Genomic DNA, 22140 nt, shown 5'->3' with positions numbered 1-22140 from the left:
ATATATATATGTATATATATGTATATATATTATATGACAGTTAAGTGTGCAGGTGGATCACTTAAAATGCTGAAGAATGGAAAGGTGTCAGGAATTGGGGTGGTTTGGTCATGTGAAGAGAATGAGAAAAATAGCTTTGTGAAAAAACAAAGGCCTGCTTTGTATAATTCGAAAATTATAAGAGCAAAGAGGAGATGGCAGTTTGATTGTAAGAGGTGCTGTGGTGTAAAGTCTCTGTATTTTGAAGCTGATGAGTAAAAGAAACATAGAGGTGAGTGGAGCAGTGCGAGTGATGGGGTTGAGTAGCGTACTGCATTAGTACATGAAAATGTCTGCCACTGAAGTTTTGTTTAGTTCACTCTAAATCTAGTGTTTAAATGATGAGCATGAGAGTGGCTGGGTTTTGCCAGTTCTTGCTTAGAAATATATATATATATATATATATATATATATATATATATATATATATATATATATATATATATATATATCATATATATATATATATATCAAAGGAAGGTGGACCATGGAAATGTACTAATATCAGCATAATTCTTTATTTCCAACGTTTCGTAATAAATAACTTTATTGCATCATCAGGGAGTCTGTTAAATAATGAATAAAATTACTTTAAAAAAGCTCTAAAATTCAATAAAATTCATAAAATACAGCACAGTTAGAATAGAAAAAAAAAAAAAAAACAAAAAATACATAAAAGCAAAATCAAAGACCGCTAACCAACCTTATACCAAGAAGGCAGAAGAAAGAATACATAAGTAAAAAGTTAACTCTGGTAGAGCTGAGTGGAGGAGGTCTGGGCATTTAACTGGGGAACTAGTTGTTTAATAAATAATGATTCCAGGATAGGCAGTTCGCATGCATTAGTTGTTTGGCCTATGATACAGAAATCATTCCTATCAATATATGTTTTACAAATTTTTGAATGGTTTCTTATGCTTGAATGCTCGGGATTGGAGAGCCTACAGCCAGTCCGAAAACTTAATCCCCGATGGGAGTCGATTCTGACCCTCAGTAACCTCCTCGTGGATCCGACATATGTCCCAGAGTTACACTTAGGGCAAGTATACTTATATACCACGTTAGAGGTCAAAAGCGGGTTTAATCGATCTTTGTATCTGAAAAAGGAACCAATCGTTAGTGGATTTTTAGGGATTAATTTTAGATTAATGGCACCATAATGTTTATGGACAATTTGTGCGAACCTTTGTCGAATAGAATCATCATGTAAAAATGGAAATTTGGCATGAAAAGCTAATTTTGGTACTGTACAAGGTTTGGCGATGTTCATGAATTTTTTGTTAAGGAACATACGGGGCTTTTTAAAAAAACAAGTTCTTGACAGCTGGGAGGTAAATCTTCTTCCTTTTGACTTTCGTGAATCTGACTTGGCGAAGATTTAGTCAGAAATTTGAAACGATGGTTACTGATTGCGCGCTTGTTCGGTGCATTTTAAATATTTGACGTAAATGATATTGCATTCTGAACCTTCAAGAACTTTATTGATATCGTCTTGCATGTTGAATGGGAGATGAAACCTTATTTTACGGGAGTCTGATTTCTAATGGCGGCCCTACACGTACGCGACTGGCACGAACCGGTCAGTCTTTAAACCCGCCTGCCTGCTTTTCATATATTTGCCACTGAATGTGCAACGCTCAAGACGACTGGGAAAAGAAGACGCTATGGTGGGTCGTGGGATAATAACCATACTCGTGAAATTTCTTGCTACCTTTCCTTCGTCTCGATTGCCTCTTGGTCATTCCCTTTCCCTAGTAATCAACTTTCAGTTCTCGAAGGCTCGGAATGCAATATCATTTACGTCAGATATTTAAAATGCACCACGCAAACGCGCAATCAATAAACATCGTTTTAATTTTCTGGCTGAATCTAGTCATGTCAAATTCACGAGAGTCAAAAGGAAGGAGAAAATAGGCAACATGAACGCGTTCTTTGCTGTGCATGGGATCAGGCTTCAGGTTTATTTATATCAGACTGATGACAAATTGCGATGAAGTGAGGCACTGCTTGCTTGAATGGGGTCCGGCCTTCAAGAAAAGGATATGACGCAAAGTATGATGGATGAGGTCACGAAGTCCGGGGAATATGAAAGCTCCTCGTTTGGAAGAGAAACATTGAAAACGATTGCAGTCGTATGTTAGTAAACCCTGAAAGAAGTTTGGCTGTATAATTGTCTTGATTGACTTGCTCCCGGTACTAGTTAGTCCACTGAGGAAATTTAGTGCCCGAATAAAAAATATATGAGTAAAATCGTAGCTCTGTTGTTTGTGTGATGCGTCTGATCGTTTCTGTGAAGTTGCATTCTTGGTATTCTGTTTCTGCCCTGGCTATACGAAGAAGCACGCCATCGATTGCATAATATTCCTCTTTGTTCGATAAAGTAAATTTTTCCTCCAACAGCACGTTCGTATGGCGTGAATTTTTGCTTCGAGTCTAACGAGTATTCTTGGCTCGAGGAAAATCGTAAAGTAGAAATTAGGATCCACATTTTTAAGAACAGGCTTCACTGTATGGGCATAAAATTAGTTTCCATCCCATAGCGATGTAAGTATTCAAATTGGAGCAAACAATGGGAACGTAACGTCTCTTCTTGACCACTTTCAATACCTCATTACCCAGTTTCAGTTATGGAGGACCTGCTGCATCAAATGGACCTAGGCCTAATTCTAGGTTTTTGGCCGACAGAATATTATACCTTACACCTACCTTGTACTACCTAGGCACTGGGAAGGTGAAGTGGAGGGACGTTATCAGGGAAATAGCAGTAGGTGAGGGAGAAGCTCAATATAGGTCTAGGATGATACCCTATATCTAGAACCATCTTGCTCGGAGATTGCAAAACTCTCCGAAGGTTGAGATAACTAGCCCTGTCCCTCAAGTCCCCTATCCAGAGTGGATCTCTCTATATTTAGTCTCTGGTTGCCAATCAAGAGGTCCCCTTGGGTCAAACTTTCGTAAAACTCCACATAACCTTTACTTATGTAATCCTGTTAACAAACAACGAAACGAAACCAAAATCAACATCCTTGTCCAAGATGAAACGGTCGACTTAACTGTGCTGTTGTTTTATATCCTAACCAGTATGTGTATTTTTGATCAAATAAACAAGGAGCTTCAGCTGGGGAAGTATTAGGAATAAGATCATTTTTCCCCACAAAAATTCTACAGAGGCAGAAAAGATATGGTGTGTGTATATATATATATATATATATATATATATATATATATATATATATATATATATATATAATGTATATATCTATCTATCTATCTATCTATCTATCTATATATATATATATATATATATATATATATATATATATATATATATAGTTCAACTACCTCTCCAACATAGGTGTCCCCTATTTCAATTTTCAAAATCTGGTCACCCTGTGCACAAGTTACTGACTAGGCAACCAGTGATGTAATGAATATATATACACACATACATATATATATATATATATATATATATATATATATATATATATGTATATGTATATATACAATGTTTAATAATAGGACCTCACTTAAACAGATAGTATCTAACAGAGTTAGTCCTGGAAAGCTTGTAACTTTTTTTTTAATAAAAATGTCGTTAGATATCATCTTGTTTAAATGAGGTCCTGTTGTCAATTGTTTAAACGCGCAGAACAACGATCTAGTTTATATATATATATATATATATATATATATATATATATATATACATATATATATATACAGAGAGAGAGAAAGAGGATTATAAGAATGTCTGGAGGAGGGCAGGGGCTACCAACCTCATCCCAATTTAATTTAATAAAAACAAGAAGTTTAACAAACCTGGAACCACCCCTTCTATAAAATATGTCAATGAATGACAGTATGGATTATGGTGGAATAGAAGGACTTAATTCATATTGTGTTTGCATAAAGGATGAGAGAAGAGGCGAGTAATGATATAAGTGAAGCAACTATTTCGTCGAGAATCGTCCGATTTCGAAAACTATTTCCCAGCGTCTCAACAATACCCTTATTGCATTGCATCGTGCACCATTGTTCTCGTCCCTCGCTAGCTGACATAAAAGAAACAAACGGCTCAGCTTGCTCGGATGTTCGTGGTGGGTATACTTTGGCAAAGCATATTGTGTGTGTATTTTTGAAGTCAGGAATGGATTCGAACAAGCTTTTTGATTGGTTGAAAAAGAGAGCAACATGCATGAGTAGTCTTTAGGAAGGTTGTGACCAAAAATAGGATGGATTACGGCAATGATAAAATGTGCGCCATGCCCAGGCCTAATAGTATTGTGATCAAGACGTCAGATTTCAAGCCAAACGCTGTCCTGAGAGAGGCATAAGGAGGTGTCACAATTACTCCATATAAAATATTTGTGTTTTGAAATTACAGACCTCTACTGCTGGGGCAGTGAATCGCAATGTATGTACAGTATAATAAGGTAAGCCCACAAGGGTCAGAGTTGCTGAAACCGAAATGTTGAAATTTTCGTGCACTGCGTGAGTAGAGTTGCTAATTAACACTTTCATATTTACGTTGTAATTGATGTAATTTAGTATTTGGAAACTGTGTGCTGCAATATCTACTAGAATATTTTAATGTGAAACATAAAAACTGACAATTAAGAGTAGAAGTAAAAAAAAATTGCTTATAGCTAACTACGGTTGGATCTGCCCAGTGGAAAGTTCTTCGAGTGTGGAAAAGTGGATGGAATGGTGTGTGTAATGGGTTCGACACTGCTGATAAGCTTTTCGTGGAGGTCTGGATCCTGGTGCAGGTGTTTGAACCGGTTAAGGGTTGATTCACACTACAGGTCGGGTGGCGCTCCTCTCTCGGTCCCATCATTTCCTCTCTCTCAACACCAGTGGAAGTCTCACCACCGGCTGCGGAGGATGTGTGACTTTTCTGTAGATGATTTGGCGATAATCGCCATTGCACTTGATGAAGAAGAAGAAAGAAAGCAAAGTCGAAAAAGAAGGAGATTGTGGGTTCATCCTATGTTGCAAGATAGGAAGAGTAAAGGAGAATTTCATACTCTGTATCCTCGTCTTATTGGTGATGAGACTAAATTCCACAGCTATTTCAGAATGAACATTGGAACATTTGAGAAAACTCTATCCAAAATTGAGGGTGACCTGAAAAAGGAAAACACACCATTCAGAGAAGCAATCACTCCAAGAGAAAAACTGGCTGTGCGCCTAAGGTAAGGAAAAGCAAAGATGTGTCTGAGGTTTATTTTGCAGGACGGCTCAGATGATCATCACAATGATTATCAAGGGAAAGCAGAAAGAGCCTGCTGGTTAAGCCACTGTGAGGTGCATGCAGGCTGCAGAGGTGATGGCGTCCCGTGGATGTGCTCCTGGCATTGTGCTGCTTGTTGCAATTGTTGTGTAGGCTGACTACTTCAGGATGAGGAAGTAGAGACCTGCGACAGAGCAGGTGATGCTGAAGGTTGGGGGCTTATGTTTATGCTAGGTGTATGCATTGTCCTTATATCTGTGATAAATAAAAGGAACACGTTTTTTTTAATAATTTACCTACCTTTTGCATGATCCCATTGTGGTGTTTTCTTTTGATTATTTGTGTTTTTATAGGACAAAAGGTAACACTACTCGCTTATATGAAGGCTGAGTCTCGGACTGGAGTGGGGCAGGGGTCGGCAGGATCGTGGCAACTGTGTTCACACTGGCGCTCACAGTCCGCTCTCGCTCCAGTCAAAATATCTTTTGAAGGGACCGTGACTGGAGCGAGGGCGGACCGTGAGCACCAGTGTGAATGCTTCCACTGAAATTCATGTAACATTATTGGACCGGACCGGGACCGGAACGAGAGCGGAGCGCGACCGAACCTATAGTGTGAATCAAGCTTAATGGTGTTAAAGCTTCCAGTTCTGTATGTTCCTGTTTCTTTTATCTCGAATACCTCAAATTACAGTACATGAGTCTGTGTGTGTGTGTGAGAGAGAGAGAGAGAGAGAGAATTATTCAGTTTCAGTACCTTGGCAAGTAAGCTAACAATACTAATGTGACTGATGATTGAGTCAGACAATGAGCCTCTTTACCCGACACTACAGTTTTGCGCTATAGATCAATGAGGCTCATTTTGGCATGAAAGAAGACGCTCGAAAAATTGCCAACGTGTTTTTCAAATACAGGTTGAAGTTTCCTTCCTCAGGCACACGGGCCCAGGAATTACAGACTTGTTCATTTATTGGCTGCATATGATTTTTGCACATATTTATCATCGAACGCTTGTTATACCGTGCATCTCGAAGTGTTTTGATACTCTAAAATGCCTAACCCGATCTGACGCATTTATAAGCTACACCAAAATTTGTGTGCATTCCCAACCGTCGATAACATTCCAGAGCTTCTGTGTATGGTTTCATGCTGGGAGGGACCCTACGTCACCTTTAACCGTCACTTGTGATTGGTTAGTAGTGTCAAACCTTCGATTGCTATTGGTGGACGCCGAGACTCACACCACGAAAACGCTTTAGCGGCGTTGCTAACTGCTAAACTTATAATCATTTATTGTTTGCATACTTCGGTTAATTCTGGCGATACTCTCAGAGAAACGAATGCCGAAATAGCGCAAAATTGTTGAGACCTTTTTGGTAATGTATCTGTGAAAGGTTCTGGTAGCATTTATTACCGTCAATTAGGATAAACGGTAACTCGGTGTAGTTTATTTCATACAAAAGTAGGTTCTCACAGGTGTTCGTTCCTTTAAGCACCTAGTCTGCGTCTGTTCGAGTGGGCCACGTACTTATAAATGTACGTTTAATTTGTGTGACTGGTTCTACCGCAGTCATCATATTCAGTAACAGTGAGTCTTTTGTGCGCATGTCGCTTGTTTATTATTCATTGTAGCACTTGTCTATGCGTCATCTAAAATTCCTGGCATATTTGATGTGGATGGCATTTTGGTAATTTATAATATTCCACTCGGTAAACATGTATATAGGCCGATGTTTGTGTGTCGTGCTGCTGTTTGTAAATATTGTAGAATGACGTTTGACCAGTGTAAACAGTCACTGGGATGTGACGTGTTTTGGTTTAAATTACGGAAGGTTGCGGTGTTAACATGTCCTTAGCTTGCATTTTAAACCAAGGGAAACCCGACGTTTTGCTATTTGGCAGAACACTTAGTTATCGGTAAGAAATTTTTCTTAATTTGCTTGGTTCGTGTGACGATCATTTATGATAATTTTTTGATGTGCAATGAATGTGCTTCTTTCAGACTAGATTACGTGCATTGGTAGTGAAGCTAGTCATAGGAATGCCTTGGTAAGTTTATTCTATAAACGTGTAGATCGTGATTCGTGTGATATTGGAAGTAACCGTGATTTTATGTACCACAAAGGCTAACGTCTCGCCTTTCGAAGGTAATTGACCTTGTTTTCATACCGGGAAAATTTACATTTACGGTCCAAGCTTTCGTTAGTGTAGGCTATAACGAAACTTCACGTAACTGTGTGTATGTATATCTATCTATATATATATATATATATATATATATATATATATATATATATATATATATATATATATATATATAATGGGATGAAAAGGATCTGAAGATGTTTCCGAATGCATTTTTCTGACAAACACGAATTGCATGAGAGAGAGAGAGAGAGTGAGTGTGTGTGTAGCAACCAACTACTATCCGAGCCTGAGTGATAGTAACACGTGGCTTTTAAATGCATGCGACGCTAGACTGGAAGGAATTGACTAGTAATTTTTATATTGAAGAAATCTGTTGTTTGTGGTTTTTTCAGATTCCCGTTAATTAACGACCACAGACGAAAGATTTTACTTTACTTTAGGCATTGTTTACTAGACATTTCTCAATTTCAATATCTTCCGTTATAATGATTTGTACGTTAATTACATAACTAAAGTATGCGTTAGTTTTACAAATCGTAATAACTAAATATGTTGAAATCGAGAAATATCTTGTAAATAATGCCTTAAGTTTAGTAAAATAAAGAAAAAATGAATGTATTAATCACTGAATAAGTGACTGGTTCGAGTCGGTTTCAGACAGACTTTTAGACAAAGGTGACTTATAATTCAAGTCTTGCCGTCAATAGCAAGGGATGATACGTTATCCAGTTAGCCTGTTTGGTCATTGACCCTTGCCCTTTAACTACATTTTTAATATAAAAAAAAACCGAAGAGGCAGTATGAAGATGAAAGAATGCGTAGTTTATACAAGCTTAATCGGCAAAAAGTGTTCTGTTCGTTGTTGAAATTTGCGCATGATATGGCAAGACCTAAGTTCCCCGGTTGTACTAGGCCTCCGCCTGATGTGATAAGCTAGGCCTACGCTCAGAATTTGTTCTGCTCCTACGGACACTATCAGCACAACCCCTTTGAGTAGGCCTTCTGGTATAGATTTTCAGGAGTATATGACTATCGCTTAATGGTGTCGTTCAGAAATTAACGAAATTGACGTTATAATAGTATCCTTGTGCTCGCGGTTTTTTTTTTTTTTTTTTTTATCTCGAGTTGACAGTTGTGGTAAATCGAAGGTCAGATCAGTGACGTACCCGTAGCAGGTCTGCCTTGTTGTTGTTGTTGTTGTTGTAGATTCAGCTGCTCTTGGACAGCCCACAAAATGGTTTGCTAGAGTAACCCGACTGGTTGATGATGGTATGGTGGCCTCGGTAGGGTACTGTTACGTCAGCGATTCGAACCTTTGATTTGCACCAACGTAGCTGAACAGTGAATGCCAAAATGTTAATCAAGTCCTCTGAGTTTCGCTTTAATTTGTGCTATTTTCCAGAAAATGGAAAATGGCTTTTGCTGTTTAATCTTTTGCAGTGACTTGACGACTCAAGCTCCGGAGCTTCATTCGAAATATTATAACGCAGAATATCCAGTTCGTAGCATTATCCTGGATATTTTAGGACCTAGCAGTTATCTCCCAAATTGACTGAAAATATGCAAGTAGTGATAAAAATACTTTCAACTGTTCTGTATAACTACGGGATCTTGGGTGAGCACCCTGTTCATAAAATGCCACAACATTGACCCTTTTTTACAACCAAGGTCTAACTATGGACCTTACAACTACGTAGGCGGCTCATCAGCGGTTCCTCGAACCCCAAAACGCACACGCACACATATTCAACATTAGAACGCATTCTTGCTCTTCTTGAGCACATTAATCCCGAACTATATATAACCGTATATATACACACACTTGCTGTATATGTAAAGTGTCAATTAGAGTATATATATAAATCCACGCGAAGTCAGAGAACTGTGTTAAATCGATGAGATATTCTGTATACATTAGGCAACTCCGCAGACACTTCATACGTAAGCAGTTGCGCAATATCTGTCCCTATTAGTTGGAGGTCACTAGGAGTATTATGTAAGGCGTCACACGTGTAACTTGTGTACTTTTTATCGGTGCGTCCGTTGCAAATACTGCTGGAATTCTTGCATTTAATTATTATTTATTCATAGGTTTTTTATTGTTAGGTTTTATTGTTGAAAAAGTGTTGGTATTGCGTTTTCCTTGGGACATATTCTTATTAACAAATTCAATTATCAGTTACTTTGAGGAGAAAAAGAACATTTTCTCTTATATAAGGTCTCATAATACTAATTAACCAACACTACTGCGCCAAATATTCGACTCCTCAACTCTCTCTCTCTCTCTCTCTCTCTCTCTCTCTCTCTCTCTCTCTCTCTCTCTATATATATATATATATATATATATATATATATATATATATATATATATTGTGACGAAGTGTCCAGTGTCTGTTCTTCAAATCAAACCTGATATCTAAGTGCTTGTCCCGGAGTCTAGTGCACCATTTATATATGGTGACCCCGGAGTGTCCAGTGTCTGTTCTTTAAATCAAACCTGGTATCTAAGTGCTTGATATTTGATTACCAAACTTACCATTTATTCAGCAATTATAGTTACCTCACAAAAGCCAGACACCTGAACCCTCATCACACATACAAGACGACTGATTTCTCTAAAGGCAACAGTGATCCCTTATAAACTTATCAATCATGAAAGAAAGCAGATTAAGTTCGTTAAACAGGTGTGAGGTAAAATCTAAGGGCATCACTCCATTAACATTATAAAAGTTCAAATATTTCTATTTATTTCATTTCCCTGGTTCGAGCTCACTTCAATTACTTGAAGGAAAACATCTCACTTACCACTCTATCTCTAATTCAAATCAAAATTACTGGTGGGTCAATGAATGAAACTCTGATATAATATTTTAAATACAAAAATTTATTTATAAATTCAAAGATTATACATGACATTAACAGTCTCAGGGAAATTATTATTATTTGAAAACAAAACACAATTGGATTACATCTGAATTAATCATCAGTCAAAATTAAATCAGAAATTAATTTATTAATTAATCAAAAATTTATTCAAGAAGAATTTAAATTGTTAAATAACAAAACTTGATTGAAAGGAAATATACTGTAAGTAAATTAATTCCCAGGTGTTAAACAAAATAATGCAAATAAATCAATCATATAAAAATGTGGATACAAAAGACACAGAAATATACTCTGCAAAAGATTAAATATCAAAAAATGTAAAGCAAAAATTAAGGCATTAGCAAATACATCACATATATGCATAAAAGAAAAATTCTTCAAAAGATAAAGCATAAAACATATAACACGAAAAATATTAAAAAAGTGAAAAGGTATCTTTACATATAACCACTGCAGATATTATTTTAGTGCACTAAAACCAGTAATTATGTTACCATACCTTGGTACCAAATTGCTTCGTGTTTTTACTCAGGCGCCGTTACACACACACTTAATAAAATACACTGTTCAGATAACTCAGATACATTTACTAAGGAATTAAACCGCTAAAGGATATGAGTGACCATCGTCTATCTAAATATCAATTACGTTAAAACAAGACATTCGTAAAATCCCGAGAGCGAGCGAGCGAGAGAGAGAGAGAGAAGCGCGGAGCGGAAAAACGCAGCTCCTTTTCACAACGCTTTTTTTTTGGTCTCTGAGTGTCGACTCCTCTGTATGGGCGTCTATCTACGTGGTAGGTCTAACCACAGTGTTTTGATCGAGTCCCAATGGAATGCATCACTTCAGCAGTTTTGAAAATACACGAACAACGACTGCCCTGTCCCTTCTCTCTCTACACACCTACCGTGCTCTCTCAGCTCAACGCATACGTCGTCCTCTCAAACCATATTGCGTTTAACCACTAACTTTACGCTAACTCTTTTACGGCATACGCGTATCTGAAACAAAATCATACAGTACACAACAACACACAAATACACACGAGGAGATTACTGTATTATGAAAACCACAGCATAAGAATATATATGTATATATATATAAGCTTACTGAAAAACTGACACTTGGTACACAGTTGCGCGTATTTTTAATTGAACCTGATGACCCTTCATAGGACCAGTAAACCTCTTAACTTTAATCTGATAAATATGGTGGACAGATAAATTTGTAAGGGACTGCATGGCGGTCTTACGGGCACGCGTGTGTGAGAGTCGTCCATCGGACAAAACAAGACTATAAAGCATCCCGCTCTCTCTCCCTCCCGTGCGTCAGCTGCCATCGCTCGAAGGAACGCAACTTCTACCATACAATATTCCTGTCTATTTTTCTCTAACCATTGTTGTCTCGATTCATGCACAATCACCACTACTTGCATTGCCATGCAAGCATTCTGATCAAACAATGGTTCCACCGAATCTTCTGCGTCAAACTGTGTGTATGTTTCTGTTTGTGAAGACGCTAAACGTAAACGTACACTGCATTGTATTCATTAATCTGTCTCGAATTCATGCAAATGCCCATATGTGGAATTTCCTGGCCTTTCCATTGATATATGTTTTATCACTGTACGTTTCTTATGTCTCTCACAATCGTCATCTGTTTGTCGACAAGCACAGATGTCTGAAAATAATCTCACTTTGATTTCGCACCAGCCAATAACAACTTCGAAGATTCTGTACATTCATTCAGTAAGGATCCACTAATAAACTAGACAACACCCAGCCAGTATGTTTCAATCACTTCCTTACAAACTCATCAGTTGCTGGTAATTGGAATATTTGTAAGGAAGGTATTGAGTGACATACAATCTAGTTTAATTACTACTGAATGAATGTACAAGTCTTCAACAATGTAGTTTCTGCACACAGACGAGGCAAAACAGAGATTATGTTTCGATCTGTGCTTGTCGACAGACAAACAGATGGCGATTGTGAGAGACATAATAAACGTACAATGATAAAACATATATCAATGGAAAGTCCAGGAAATTCCACATATGGACATTTGCATGAGATTCGAGACAGATTAATGAATACAATGCAGTAGCATAATATATGTGAAATGGCAAGACGTTTGGCGTCTTCACAAACAGAAACATACATGCAGTTTGATACAGAAGATTCGGTGGAACATTATGAGTACATGATCAGAATGCTTGCGTGGCAATGCAAGTAGTGGTGATTGTACATGAATCGAGACAACAATGGTTAGAGAAAAATAGACAGGAATATTGTATGGTAGAAATTGCGTTCCTTCGAGCGACCGCCGCTGTTTTGTCCGATGGCTAACTCGCACACACATGTGCCCGTAGGACCGCCATGCGGTCCCTTACATATTAAGTATAACCAATGGGCTTTAATTTATTATTTGGTAGATTTATGCTACTTCTTGAGCCAGGAGTTAGACATTTATTTCAGCCGAGAATATAGCCGGCGGTAGGTGCATTTATTATTATTTATTGACTTAAATATAATGATACTTAAAGGGCAAGGAAGAAACAAATTACTCTTGAGCTAGAAGACTGAAAATGCGATTTAAAATTAATCATGAAGACGAATTTGGAAATGCTGAGAGAATGTAGGTTCAGGCAAACGCGAAAGATGTTTGAACGTTTTTCTCCTTTGATTACTGCATTCATAGAGCATTTTGATCAACCTGTCAACTATGTACACACACACACACCGAATCAAACCATTAGTTATTGTCAGGGTGTTGGCGTGGATTTCATTTTGATCGCTTCTCACGATTATTTTTTATTTTCAGTTGTAGGGAGCTGGTCACCTTTTCGTTCCATCGCTGTTTTATCTCCTCTCTTCCCCGAGCTCTTCAGAGATGTTAAAAAATAGTTTTTTCGTGTTTTCTCTCTCGAAGTTCTTGTTTTTGGTAATTCTCGTGGAAAATATACATTTTGGTTATGACTTTATTAGGAAATTAGGGTTTCTTTTCGTAATTGACGTTTTTACTCTTTTGCATTTTTTTCTTGGGCAGTTTTTCACTATAACCTTATTGCGAGTAAATTTTAAATATCCTAATTTCATTAAGAGTGATTTTGATTTGGATACATTTTTTGTATCTAACTTTTTTTTTAGTAGTAAATGCTAGTAATTTTATCTAGTATATATATATATATATATATATATATATATATATGTATGTGTGTGTGTGTGTATATATATATATGTGCGCGTGTATATATATATATATTTAGATTTAAATCATGTAAACGTGAAAGAAGATTAAAATTAAACAAAATTCTTTTTTTGTTTAAATTGATTGTGTATGCAGTATCCCCATAACTGTCTGTGAAGTATACCTTAGTTTTACCAGACCACTGAGGGGCTGATTAACAGCTCTCCTAGGGCTGGCCCGAGGGATTAGACTTATTTAACGTGGCTAAGAACCAATTGGTTACTTAGCAACGGGACCTACAGCTCATTGTGGAATCCGAACCGCATTATAGCGAGAAATGAATTTCTATCACCAGAAATAAATTCCTCTAACTCTTCATTAGCCGGCCGGAGAGTCGAACTCGGGCCTAACGAGTGACCAGATAGTGAATTCGTCTGACAGTTATTAGAAAGATACTGGTAACTTCTTTTAACATTCCGCTCGGCGAATCTAGTTGCAATGTTATAAATTCCCTCCATTTAAAAATGACGAGAGCCTTAACAGGAGTAAATGGAATCATTTTTCATTAGCACTTAATGTTGTCATAATTTTTTCCCGTTTTCTCTGATCCCGTTTTCTCTGATTCACTTCTGGTTTTCTTTGAATGCAACATTGCTGTTTCAACTAATCAGTGCATCCGCTTCAGGTTTTCTTTGGGTGCAATGCAGCATTGCTGTTACAAATAATCAGTGTCTCGATAATGGTATTGTGAAGTCTTTGGTTATCGTTTTCCATACTGAAACTTATTAAACTAACATTAATTTTTTTTTTTTTAGCGTGTACTTAAAACGCTTTCGATCTGATCTAGGAATTTTTAAAATTTCGGTTTTTTTCCCAGCGCTGAATTTGTTATAAGTTCGACTTGATTGGATGAAATATATTTTGGGTGTTTATATCGTAACTGCATGGGAATATGTACACTTGTTTATATTTTTTGAAAATATGTCAACCTTTTGCTATATTTCTTTAACAATACTTCTCAGCAGAGTTTCGGTTGGCCTTTCATATTATGCCTCATAAGTTGATTTATTATTATTATTATTATTATTATTATTATTATTATTATTATTATTATTATTATTATTATTATTATTATTATTATTATTACATAGGAATCCTTGCTGTAAACGTCAGGTGATTGATGAAAGCCCAGAACACAGGCAAGTTAATAAATTCTTTTGATGAGGGAGTGAAAACATGTTTGTTCTTCACCAACAATTTTGGTAATTAAGGGCTTACTTATGTCGACTTCATACTTCGGATCTTTTTTTTTTCCCTCCCTCCCCCTCCCCTTCCCTAGCCCCTTCCCCTCTCCCTCGCTCCTGTTTTGAAAGGCTATGTTGTGCACATGCAACAGCACACACATACCCACTTCTCCCAATTAGAGTAATTGCTTTCGGAGGATGAGAGAGAGAGAGAGGTGGTGGGGGGGAGTGACTTATGACTGGTTCCAGCATTGCTCTTCGTGGCCGTAATTTCATCTTGGCTTTCTTTGCCTTTCTTTATTGTTCTGTGGATTATTTTTAATTTTGTGTGAAGGTTGGTCTTTGTTTGGGTTCTTGCCCTTTCCTAGACCTGAGGAATCTGCGTTCGTGTCCTTTGACTGGAAGGGGGAAGGAATGGTAAGGGCCGGTTTAAAAATTCCAGTATGCCACTGTTTACTTCAGTAATGAGTGGTGGACTTGGTAATTCGTCGACTGCTGTGGGCCTCCGTTGAGAGAGAGAGAGAGAGAGAGAGAGAGAGAGAGAGAGAAATGAATTAGCAGACATAAGTGCTCATATGTAGTATATACTTTTTCATAATTGGGAGGAGGAAGGCTTCAGCTTATCTGGCGAAAACACTCTCTCACACACTCGTTTTGGAATTTTGTTTCTTCAGGGTGGATATAAGGATTTCCCAAAGTTTCTCATTCCATTTGCGTACAGACAATAATTACCTTTCAGCAAAAGCAAATCAAATCGGTAATTTTCTATTCTGTAATAATTTTCTATTCTTCAGTTCTTCAACGGGATTAAACTATTAATATATCAAAGGTTGAATTTTATCTTAGATTTATAATTTATATATTATTTGTTTCGCATTTCTGCGATATATGTGAACCTGGCATGAAATTCATCTGACTTTATTTTAAATTTTACTATGTGGTCGTTTTACTTTTTTTAAGGCGGTTATAATTGGCTGTGATTATTTACTATTGTATATCTGTATTGTATACAAGACAGGTACTTAGGTTTAACTACTAAAGGGAAAAGTACAGTATATTTGGTTTCAAGTAAAACGATATTTTACAATGACATGACAGAAATCTTGCACTTATTTTTAAACTCAAGTAATTTCCATTCGTAGGAATACCCGTGATTTTACAGTGAGGAGAGGTGGCTTCAAAGTCGTCCAGCTTGTATTTAAATTCACCTGAAAGTGTAAACGTTACTTGGAACAAGTTTGATCGACATAATCTTGCTGAATGAGCTTTTACGAAGCTGAATACCTCGAGGGGACAACGAGAGGAGGATACTGAATGAAAATACGTGATATATCAAGAAGGGCGTGAAATAAATAAAAAAAAGAAAATAACTAAACCAATAGAGACGTCTCATATTTCAATGGCCTCGTGCCATCGCCAAATATTTACAATCACAGAAAACCCCTTCAAGATCTCTCGGAGGTGAACGCAATGCAAAGAGAATAATCACATTGAAAAGTTTCTTGCCTTCCCCCTTGCAGGTGGTGAGACTGCGCTTAAGAGAGAGAGAGGGGTGGGGGGTGGGGAGGGGAGGAAAGGGGTAGAGACCACCCCTCCCCCCTCCCCTCTCCAACCGTTCCCCCCCGAAAGGATAACCACCAGGAATCTTCTTTATTACGCTCGGAGTGCAGAGCTGGCCGTCAGCTGGAGGCAGCTATAGGTGGCTTTTTCTTCTGCGTTTTTTTCTGTCGAACTGCGCTGCCCGCGGGTTCCAGACTTCTGTTGCAGTTTTTATAAGTTTGTGAGCATTTAAGTGGACGCTGTGTGCCGAGTTCGTTTGTCGATTCAGTTTATTGATAAAACGGGTTATTTCAGCGTACTGGCAGGAATTGGACGACGAATGATCGAATTGATGACTTGAGAAGTGACTTTTATAGTGGGTGCTAGCGAGTGACATCGGTTCGGTGTGACGGGGAGACAGGATTTGCAAATTATTACATCGAACTTTTGCTTAGTTCGCGCATAAGCATATTCGTTTTTGCAAGACAGATTTCAGCCGCACAGTTAGCCGTTATAATTTCGAAAAAATAAAAAAAAGTATTTTAAGCAGTTACTTGACATTTTGAATTAGGAACTAAGACTGTCAGTTGACTTCACAATGGCCAGCAAAACAGTGCCAGCGGTAAGTTTAGATACAGGCGTGTTTATATAAATATATTTTTTTTTACTGAATTTTCCTTCCATTTTGTGCTAGGGATGGCGTTGTTTTGATTTGCGTTTTGTGTTGTTTTTTTGGGCACCTTTTGTTTGTTTCACTTTGAGTTAAATGTTTAATTTTTTTTATATACAATTTTACTTGTATATTTTAAGTTCTGAATGTACATGTACTGTACACGTATGGGTGACGTATGTCTATGGTATATATATATATTATATATATATATATATATATATATATATATATATATATATATATATATATATATATATGTGTGTGTGTGTGTGTGTTTGTGTACAAGACGTTGTATGTGTTGGCTTATTTAAATAGCCTTGCATGAGGTTTGTTTTAAACATATGACCTTATTTACATGTTGGTTGACACAGAGGTGCCGATGTATGTTTGTATATCTAGACGTGTGCCAGTAGTGTGTAGGTTTATAGTAACAAACCGCTTATGTAAATGAATTAATAAAGATATTTGTATGGCCTGAAATACAAGACTGACTGTGTGTGTGTGTGTGTGTGTGTGTTTGTGTTTGCAATAAACTCGTTAATACAGTTCGTGCACTCTGCCAAAACACGCTGGCGTTTTTACACCCGTTTGCAGACTTTTACGTTTATATATATTTTTTTTTATTCTCACGGCGAATAATTAAATCTTATTTTACTTTCATATTGGCTTTGTTTTGTAACTCCATTTATCAGTTGCTGCTTTTGTTTGTCTTCATATCTCCATTCCTTATGTACGCAGTGATATGAGCAGCGTGTTTTATATTTTGCAACCTTCTATGGATATTGAATTTTATTGATATTTTTTTCTGTACTGTCTTCATGTTAATTATTTTTGTTGGTTTCGTTTTCAATTTTAAATTCTGCTGCACCATATGTTCGCTTAACCGTGGAACCAAAAGTGTCTCTAGATGAAAATGACTGAAAGTGAGCTTCAGATAATTATTTCTTCAAATAAAAAATCTCCTCAGGAAATAATATAATTTAGTTGCGGTTGGAATCAGGTCAGTAGCGGAGGTCGAGAAGCGTCTTACTTTTTCATTTTAATATTTCGAATGTCGAGGCTGATGGGACGTGCCGACTAAGGGATTGGGGGAGGGGTTATTTCACGAGTAAGGGGAACAAGTAAGCTGGAGGAGAATGCCAAGGGAAATTCATCGGGTCGAGAAGGGCACGGCTGCCCTTAAAAGCAAGCTAGAACCCACTGGGAAAGGCATTGCTGTGTTGAGGTATGTTTCAAATTGACCATTTTATGATATATATATATATATATATATATATATATATATATATATATATACACACACACTGTATATATGTATATATATATATATATATATATACATATATATATATATTTGTATATGTATATATATATCTTAATATTTTTCGTAATGAAGTTTTAAATTTTTTTCCTGTTCGAAATGTAAATTAACTAGACCTTTTTTGTCGTAATTTTGTTTAGTAAGCCGGTGATTTCTTTGATTTATTCTGTAATTTACTTACATTTCTCGGCCTTAAGGGAGGTGCATTGTCCCCTGCACCAAACTGCTAAGGTTAAATATACGTTTTTTAACTCTTGCAATTTATTACGAGTTGCATGGACTTTCACTCCTTTTATCCGAACTTGGGGTCGGCCGTAGCTAATATTCTCATTGTAGAGTAATTTCCTAGTTTTACAAAAAATAAATGACACGGGAATTTAATATTTGTTTATGGATTGCCTAATCAATTTGGCCATTGGAATCTAATTTGATTGAATTGTTGCTAATTTTAAATGTTATTATTATTTTGTGAAATTTGAAAATTTTGATGTTATTATTTGGAAATTTTGGCACATCTTTGATAGTATTATTGTTATTGTATTGTCAATTGTGAAAATTGGATATAATTGTTATTATTTTCAAGATACGTCCATTTGAAAATTTAGATATTATCATCTGTAAATTTTAACAACTTTGATATTGATACTCTGTTGTAAACTGTGATTTTTATTATCTGTAAATTTTAACAACTTTGATATTAATACCATGTTGTAAATTGTGAAAATTGGGTTTTATTGTTTGCAAGATACAACGTCCAAAAAGGCAGCTCATCGTCTGTGGGACGGTGGCCCCCTCCCCTCCCCCTCCGTAATGTCGGCCTTAACGCATTATTATCCTATATCGCTCGCGGTAATTATCGTGACTTAGCGTCGAGAGATCGATTACCGCGATCGGCCGTCCCGCCCGCCCACCCGCCCGTGCTTGCTTCTCCCTTTCTACTTTCACCTCGCCCGTTTGTTTATGTGTCTATGTATTTGTTTGTTTGTTTTTGTATTTCCTTGTTTATTTACTGATTTTTTGTTTTTATTTATTGTTTATTTGTTTATCTGTTTAGCTGTTATTTATGTATCTGTTTATTTGTTTGTTGGTTTATATATTTATTTCCATGTTTATTTATTGATTTGTTTTGTTTTTTGTATTTATTTATGTATTTCTTTTATTTGTTTAGGATTTATTTAATCTATTAATTTATGTGCGTGTTAATTAATTGTATATTCGTATTTATATTTTAATGTTTGTTTATTTTTAATTAATTTAATGAATTAATTGATTATTGATTTATATTTTTTATTATGTTTATTTATATTCTCATATGTTTATTTATCTATTAATTTATTTATTGTTCATTGTTGACTGTAATAAGGGGAGTTGTTCGTATAAAAGCAAGACCATTTCTGAGCATAATAATAATAATAATAATAATAATAATAATAATAATAATAATAATAATAATAATAATAATAATAATAATAGTGACGTGCGGAGACCGCAGACCTCCGCCAATTCTGAGCAGTTCACTTTTCCGCAAATCCGGATCTCCACTACTATATCCCGTAAGGGGTTAGTGCCGTCAGTGCACCTCATGCGGTGTACTGTAGGCATTTTCATTCCTTTTGCTGTACCTCCACTCACATTCTCTCTGATCCTTCTTACCTTCCATCCTCGCCTAACAATTGACTCTCAGTGCAACTGCGAGGTTTTACCTCTTGTTACACGTTTCAAACCTTTATTTCCTGTCAGTTTCAGCGCTGAATGACCTCCTAGATCCCAGAGCTTGGCCTTTGGCCTAAGTTCGGTATTCTTTTCTACTATTTATATATATATATATATATATATATATATATATATATATATATATATATATATATATATATATATATATATATATATATATATATAATTCCAATCACTTTGTTTTGGGCATCTCATTCCCTGGTAAAGTGTTCGTATAAAACAGGACATATCCGTTTTGCGTCATGTCATCCTGCTAATGAACGTATAAATAAAATAGCTAAAAAAATAAAGGGCTTGTCATGTTGGGTTTATTTTAGAATTTCCATGGTCTGTTATTTCAGACCCCAATATTCATTTGACGGATGGAGAAATGTAAAAGTTAAAATAAAAAATGTCTCGCTAATAAAAAATGTCTCGCTAATCCATGGGTAACTTATTTAACGGAGTGCCGGTTTTTTTTTTTTTTTTTTTTTTTTTTTGAGATTATATTCATGCCAACCCATTTCGGAAAATTGAATGGAATTTATTGTTTCGATTATGAAAGGGCTTTTGCGGCCTCGACTGGGATTTGAGAGTCGGAACTCACCAGTCGGAGTTTATTCCAGAAGTTTATTGCATTTTAAATAAGTTTTCTGTCTGTTATATGTTTTTTGCGTCAGTTGCGTTTGTGCATTAAATAAAGGTTGTGTTGGCAGTAGGTTAACATTTTCTTAACCAGTCGTGATCCTATAAGATTTGTGTATGTATGTGTGATATATGTATTTATGTATGTATGTATGTATGTATCTAAGTAGCAAAAAGTATGTAGGTTGCAACAAATCATTGAAGACATGTTTTGTTATATCTGTGTCCAGCCACAAGAAGGCTAAAAAGATTTTAAGTAAACCAGGCGCTTTTGTATATTTGTAAACCTCATCAGGGTTGAGACACAAGTATGTGTATATATATATGTAATATTGAAATATTACTTATTTTTCTATGACGTCTCACTAAATTTTCGACGTACCAAGTTGTGTTCTCCTTACATTTCTTGGATTCTCATCCACTAATTCTCACAGTTGTATAACCTCGTAAGTTACGCCAGTGTTCCAAAGTTATAATTAACTTTTTTCTCTGTAATATAATTGTATTTTAATCCGTAATTTATGAGACGAGTTCTGCAGCTGAACCTTGCTTCTAGATCTCCCACATCAGGTGAAATTAGCGACAGGGCTTCGAGGCATACGTGATTATTATATAGCATTCATTTCTTAGATTGAATTTGGCTGGCGGCGACCTCGTGCCTGGTTCTTTTGTAGATTAACAGCGTCCATTTGTAGAATTGTTGTGGTTTTCTGGAGGGAAAAGGTGTGAGAAAAGTATGTTGATTATTTAGGTGAAATATATATATGATGGTTTTTTTTTTTTTTTTTTTTGTCATGGAAGGAAGGCTGAACGATTTGTTTCGTTTTTACGTTTTTCATGGTAGTGTGAATATTGTTAATTCAAGGATCGTCGTTTATGGCGGTTTAGCATATTAGTAAAATGTTCCTTTCGTTTTGAGGACGTTCCTTTATACTTCTTTCGATATCATTGTCTGAGTATTTGTTTTCGCTTTTCAACTTTTTTTTTCTCTATCCCTCCTCCTCCTCCTCCTCCTCCTCCTCCTCCTCCTCCTCCTCCTCCTCCTCCTCCTCCTCCTCCTTTTATTATTACTCGTTTCTCTCTCGCTCTCTCTTTCTCTTGCACATTCACATTATGTCGTCGGATAATACTGCATGTATATTTTTTTATGTATATTGTGAAATGTATATTTTTTAATGTATATTGTAAATCTTCATCAGATGACTCGTTATTAGAACTATGCTGCCTTCAAGGGTAGGGCACTGGGTATGTGACTTGAGAATGGCTGACAGTGTGTTGACCATCTTTTCCATGGGTAGTTAGGCGCGACGGATTCCTGAAAACCGTTTTATCTTTATACTTTTCTTCTCTGGTGGCTTCTGAGCCCAATTTGAATTTGAATCTGAAAACTCCTGAACATCTGTTGTTGCATCATGTCTTGGCTTTCCTCATAGTGTGTGTGCAGGTGTTTCGGTGTGTGACAAGTTAATCATCACCCTTTTTGAAACTTGAGAATGTGTGCACATGTA

The 22140-nt window shown here is 36.4% G+C and overlaps 1 protein-coding gene across 2 annotated transcripts in view; it reads left to right on the top strand.

The window, feature by feature from the left end:
• Cbs (Cystathionine beta-synthase) overlaps positions 1–22140 on the top strand; it is a 194974-nt gene that overhangs the window by 5523 nt on the left and 167311 nt on the right. Inside the window, exon 1 of one of the 2 annotated variants that reach the window (XM_067086269.1) lies at positions 16394–16902. The exons of the other annotated variant lie outside the window; for it this stretch is intronic. Coding sequence (XP_066942370.1) covers positions 16879–16902 — 24 coding nt within the window. The 5' untranslated portion in view covers positions 16394–16878. Of the gene's footprint in view, positions 1–16393; positions 16903–22140 lie in introns of those variants that run through there. 2 annotated transcript variants of the gene reach the window in all.

The sequence above is a fragment of the Macrobrachium rosenbergii genome, chromosome 42 (assembly GCF_040412425.1).
Source record: "Macrobrachium rosenbergii isolate ZJJX-2024 chromosome 42, ASM4041242v1, whole genome shotgun sequence".
In the NCBI taxonomy this organism is placed as follows: domain Eukaryota; kingdom Metazoa; phylum Arthropoda; class Malacostraca; order Decapoda; family Palaemonidae; genus Macrobrachium; species Macrobrachium rosenbergii.
Note: the sequence above shows the minus strand (reverse complement) of the source record. Positions and strands in the feature narration are given on the sequence as shown.